This window comes from Chaetura pelagica, unplaced genomic scaffold, assembly GCF_000747805.2.
Source record: "Chaetura pelagica isolate M959 unplaced genomic scaffold, ChaPel_1.0 scaffold1407, whole genome shotgun sequence".
Lineage (NCBI taxonomy): Eukaryota > Metazoa > Chordata > Aves > Apodiformes > Apodidae > Chaetura > Chaetura pelagica.
In genome coordinates, this window is record NW_009953954.1 from 136,294 (window position 1) to 141,291 (window position 4,998).

At 58.8% G+C, this 4,998-nt stretch overlaps 1 protein-coding gene across 1 annotated transcript in view; it reads right to left on the bottom strand.

Moving 5' to 3' along the window:
- Positions 1-1,912: 1,912 nt before the first annotated feature.
- The window catches only part of POLRMT (polymerase (RNA) mitochondrial (DNA directed)), a 13,736-nt gene continuing 10,650 nt past the window's right edge, over positions 1,913-4,998 (bottom strand). The window contains exons 16-21 of the mRNA XM_010001843.1: positions 4,616-4,665; positions 4,242-4,340; positions 3,897-3,969; positions 3,324-3,406; positions 2,731-2,801; positions 1,913-2,001 (exon numbers count right to left, since the gene is read on the bottom strand). Coding sequence (XP_010000145.1) covers positions 1,952-2,001; positions 2,731-2,801; positions 3,324-3,406; positions 3,897-3,969; positions 4,242-4,340; positions 4,616-4,665 — 426 coding nt within the window. The 3' untranslated portion in view covers positions 1,913-1,951. The remainder of the gene's footprint in view (positions 2,002-2,730; positions 2,802-3,323; positions 3,407-3,896; positions 3,970-4,241; positions 4,341-4,615; positions 4,666-4,998) is intronic.

Below are 4,998 nucleotides of genomic sequence, written 5' to 3' on the forward strand. Positions count from 1 at the left end.
AGGGGGCTGCGACCACCCCTCCCCGGGTGCCTCCCCCCGCCGCCCACCTGCCTCACTCCCTGGCTTTGTCCCCCCCAGAGCTGGGCAGCTGCCGGGTGGGTATGGGGTCCCAGTGCCCCCCAACATGGTGGGGGCTGGACTCAGCCCCCCCGGCTGTGATGCCTCTGACCAAAGTCTGGCCCCATCTCCCACTCCCCACGGTGAAGCTCTGCTGCCCCCCCCGCTGCCCCATAGCCACAGCTGCATCACCCTCGTGATCAACTCTGTGTATGATATATATATAGATATATATGCATATGCCCTGAGTACATCCCTGTTTGTGCACCTGCAGGACAGCTCCCCGGGGCTTTAGGCACACTGTCCTGTCCCGGTGCCTGTGCGTGTCCCTGCCTCCCCTCCCACCGCCCCACGGCGAGGGGTGACAGTCCAGAACTGGAGGTAAGTTGGGGCAGGGGGTCTGAGGGACAGTTGCCCTGTGCTTGCAAGCCCCCCACGCACAGGCCATCCCCCAGGGCTGGGGACAACACAGTTAGGACACAGACAGACACTGGAGCCTGAGACCCACATGGGGGTCAGGCTGGGGAGGGCAGACACTGTGTGTGTGTGTGTGTGCACACCCACAGGTGCACACGTGTTGTGTGCCTCTGCCCAGCACTCCAGAGCCTTCCACAGTGAATGTACCACCCCGAGGGGTCACACACCCCCAACCCTTGGCAGGATGCCCCCACTCCCAGGTCACCTTCCATCCAGCTCCTCCTGTGCAATAAATGTCAGCAACTGACAGAGCTCCCCATGTCTCTGCTTCTCCTTTGCCACCATCCCCCCCCCCCTGCAGCTCTGGCTGCTCCCCTCCCAGCACTGGGAGCCTGGCCATGGGCACAGCCTCAGCCTGGGCCGCAGATGCCAGCTCTGTCCTTTGAAGAGCTGCTTCCCTGCCAGAAAATTACAAGGTGAAACACCTCCTCCCAGAACCTTTCCCTTTGCTGGCAGCACTGTGTCCCTGCTCCAGCATCAGCGAGGAAGGAGCTAAGAGCAAGCGGGGACCTGGAGCCAGTGGGTTCAGGGACAAACACCCAGCTCGGCTGCAGGATCTCCTGCCCAAAAATGAAGCAGCACATGGACATGGAACCTGTGGAGAGGTGGGCTCGATGGGACAGGAGGAACCCAGCTGGAAGCGAGCCGTTCCCACTGCCACTGTGCTAGTCAGCCACACGTGGGGAGGTTTTGTCTCTGTTTTTGCTACAAAAGCATTTTCAGAATGTGACACCTCTGTGAAGAACTGGACGAGTCAGCAGAACAGCAGAAGTCTGGGGGAACACTAGTCTCACCCCCTCAGCACGCCCAGAATGATGGGGTGACAGCCAAGGCACCCCACAAATGCTGAGGACTCAGTTCCCGTCTAGTACTTCAAAAAAACATTTTATTTACAGTATTGTACACTTCCACCCCCTGGAGGTTTTCCCTTCCTGAGACCCAGTAAGCAGAAGTGAAACAAATCCCTGGAAATGAGTCAGGACCTGCAGAGGCTGTACAACAGGAGAGTGGTAACAGCATCAAGCCCACGGCTGGAGCAGAGCCTGGGAAGCAGGGCCCACCCCAGGGCTCCTGCCACCCCTCCAGGGGACTGAACACCCCAGGAGGTCTGAGCACCCCTGCTGGAGAGCAATGGCACCCCAGCGACAGGGACAGTCACCCTATGCCAGGGTGAGGACTGCAGAGAGTCCTGGCTGCCATTGTCCCTTCCACCCCACACCAGAGACATGGCCCTCCCCCAGGGCTGGCAGCCCCCTCCCCCAGGAACAGCAAACAGTGCAGATTCATCACCCACCGGCCCCTCAGGGCTGCTCCCAGTTTGCCCCCTCCTCTTGGTGCTGGGCTGGCAGCCAAACCCCACTCCCCAAGGGAGCCTCATAGGCCAGAGGTAGTGCAGGGCCCCACCAGCTGCTGGGGCTCAGCTGAAGAAGTAGGTGGAATCCATCACCTCCTTCAGGTTGAAGTCACCTGGGAAGAGGTCAGAGGAGAGCAGGGTGAGGGCAGTGTGGAGACGGGGAGAGGAGCTGCCCCCAGCCCTGCCACAGCTTCCTGCAGAAAACTGCTTCAGCTCAGTCCCAGGGATCTCAGAGGCAATCCAAGAACTGACCCTCTGGATTTATCTGGGACATTGGTAGCAAGAACAAGAGAGAAGAGTAACAGCAGCCAGGCAGGGCAGGAGAAGAGGAGCAATGGCCTGAGAGCACAAACCATTCCTGCCCCCGGATTGTGCTGCCTCTGGTGCTGACCAGGCAGCTCTGGGGTCAGGCAGATGGCATGGCAGAGGCAGGGCCCAGAGATTAGGAGTTAAACTAATTGCCTTAATCCCACTGCATGTTTATCATCCAGATCCCGGCAATTACCATGCTGAGTGCCTCATCCCATCTCCTGGCAAATACCTCGTGGTTGGAAACAGATGGGAGAGGAACAACAAGACAGGGGATGGGATGAGCTGGGTCAACCTGGGGAGAATCCCAGGACTCAGCTCTGGGGAGGGCAGGGAGGGCTCATAGGGAGGAAAATCTCATGCCACTCCTCCGTGGCTCTGCAGCCCAGCACGGCAGGAAAACTTCATCCTGGTGGCCAGACCTTCACCATCTCCAACTTCTGACCCCAGTGATTCTGGGGGTCACTTTTCATCTCAAACCCCCTGTGCTCAAACTGCTCCTGAGCTTTGCAGGTCCTGTCCTGTGCTCCTACCTGTCTTGGGGACATTGGACAGCTGCTCCATCAGCTTCTTCTGCCAGGGGGCTCTAGTCTCTCTGCCAGGGCTGGATGAACCAGAAGGAAAGAAAATCAGTATGGGAGCTCTGGGAGAAGGTGCAGCCTCCTCTGCTCCCTGATGCAAGCTCCCAACATCACGTTTCAGCTCCTCTAAAACATCACAGCTCCTGCAGCAGCAGCCCTGGGTTGGTGCTCAAGCATCTACAGACCCTGCCTAGGACAGGTCTGCTCTGTGTGGTGGTGACAGGGTCACACACTGGGCCGATTTAACGTCTTCACTGTTGCCTACTGCCTTGTTCAGAATGGGGAACCCAGGGCACAGACATCTTGGCTTGCCCCAGGCCCACTGAGGGATCCAAGCACCAAATCCTACTTCAGTTCTGTGGCAAAAGGATGCAGACACTTTGTTTTCCACACCAAGGTCAAAGGCAACGTTGGCATCAGTCAAGAAAAAAGCACAACTTTCCTCCAGAGCAACCCCTCGGCAGATGACACAACCACCCCCAGGAGAGGGAATCAGGTGGGGTGGGAAGGAGCATGGTGGGGGCTCACCAACGGGCAAGGAATACCTGCAGTACTTCTCCAGCATGAACTCAGACAGATCCTGCAGGATCTTCTCGCTGTGCAGAGCCACGAATTGCTGTCGACAGATCTGATCCAGGGAGCAATGATGAGCTGCAGGTTAATGGGTGCTTTCCTTCCTCTCAGAGCATCTCAGCCAAGACAGGTCTGAGGTGAGGGGCAGGGAAGGCAGTGGGCAAGCATGGGAATGGGGGACTGCCAGACAAGGGTGAAGGGAATCAGCCAGGGGAGGTGTGTAGCAGAGACCACCCCCAACGGGTACAACAGCCCTCACTGTGCTGTAGGGGGAAGAGGCCAGGGCAGGACCCAAGTGCCAAGGCTGCTCGGTGCCATGTTTTGTGCTGATTTACAGGCACAGACTCTTCCCCACATGCTCCCTGAAGGGTGGCAGGGGATGAAGCCATGTCACTGGGAAACCAGCTGCAAACGCCAGCAACCCCAGGCTCACCTCGCCTGGGTATATAAATCAGCAAAGCCCAAGGGAGCCAAGGGCTGGCAAGTGCCCAGGGGACAGATAAACATCATCCCTGCTCACAAGGGACCTGGGAGGACGCTTCTACCTGGTTCATGATGTCCACAGTAAGCGCGTGAGTCCAGTAGCAATCGTGGACTGAGACGAAGGTCAGACCCTGCCTGGGAGGCAGCAGAAGGAGCTGTGAGCTCCCCCCTGCAATATCCCCCACCCCACCCAGACCCTCTTACTGGGACATAAACAGGGGGGACACTCCATGCAGATCAGCACCTGCAGATCTCCAGAGACTGACAGCTAATGCCACCACCTCCCTGCTGACTCCCCTCTCCCCTTCTCTGCCAGAATCCCAAGCACACAACCAACAGGAAAACCTCCTTCCCACATTCAGGATTCCAAGTCCCGGAGTCGGGGCAGAGCCAGGCCTGCTCCCCACCTGAGACAGTGCAGAGCTGTGAGCATCATGTGTGTGGAGTCCAGGGAGTGGATGAAGTTGGGTGGGAAGGCATTCTTCTGCTTCACTGTATCAGGCTTCCTGCAATGGGAGACAGGAGCTGGGGCACTTCCAGGGCCAAAGACGAGAGTGCGAGCACAGAGCCAGAGGTAGCCCGGCCCTGGGACTGACAGGGCATCCCTGGAGTGCCCCACAGCCTTGCTGAACCACAGGGCCCTCTCCTCTCCTCTTCCTGCCCTCTGCAGCTCAGGGGATACCAGGAGCTGTGGCATGTTCCACTGATGGGAAGGTTTTGTCTCCAGAGCACAGGTTGGGGACAGCAGAGGCACAAATAAAGACCATGGCTTCCTACTTACTGGTTGCTGTTGGAGCTTTTCACACTCAGGTGCTGCATGCTGCAATTCAGCTTCAGGGAGAGAGAAAGGGGATGAGTGGTCACCCTGCAGGGCTTGGCCAGTGCATGGTGCCCAGCTTGGCCCTGTGCTCCTGCAGAGGGGATCACCCCAACCACCAGTTGTTGCTGCAGAAACCCCCTAGCTGCAGCCCAGAGCCTGGGCACGGACCCCTCCCAGGATCCCAATCGCTCCCCAGTGACACCTTCCCTCCTCCCGTCCCGAGGATACCGGCCACTCCGTCGCCCCTTCCCAGCGCTCACCCCTGCCAGGGCTGGGAGGGGCTGCGAGGGCGGGAGCCGTGAGTCAGCGCCGCAGCGGGGGCGGCGAGAGCAGGCAGACTGACT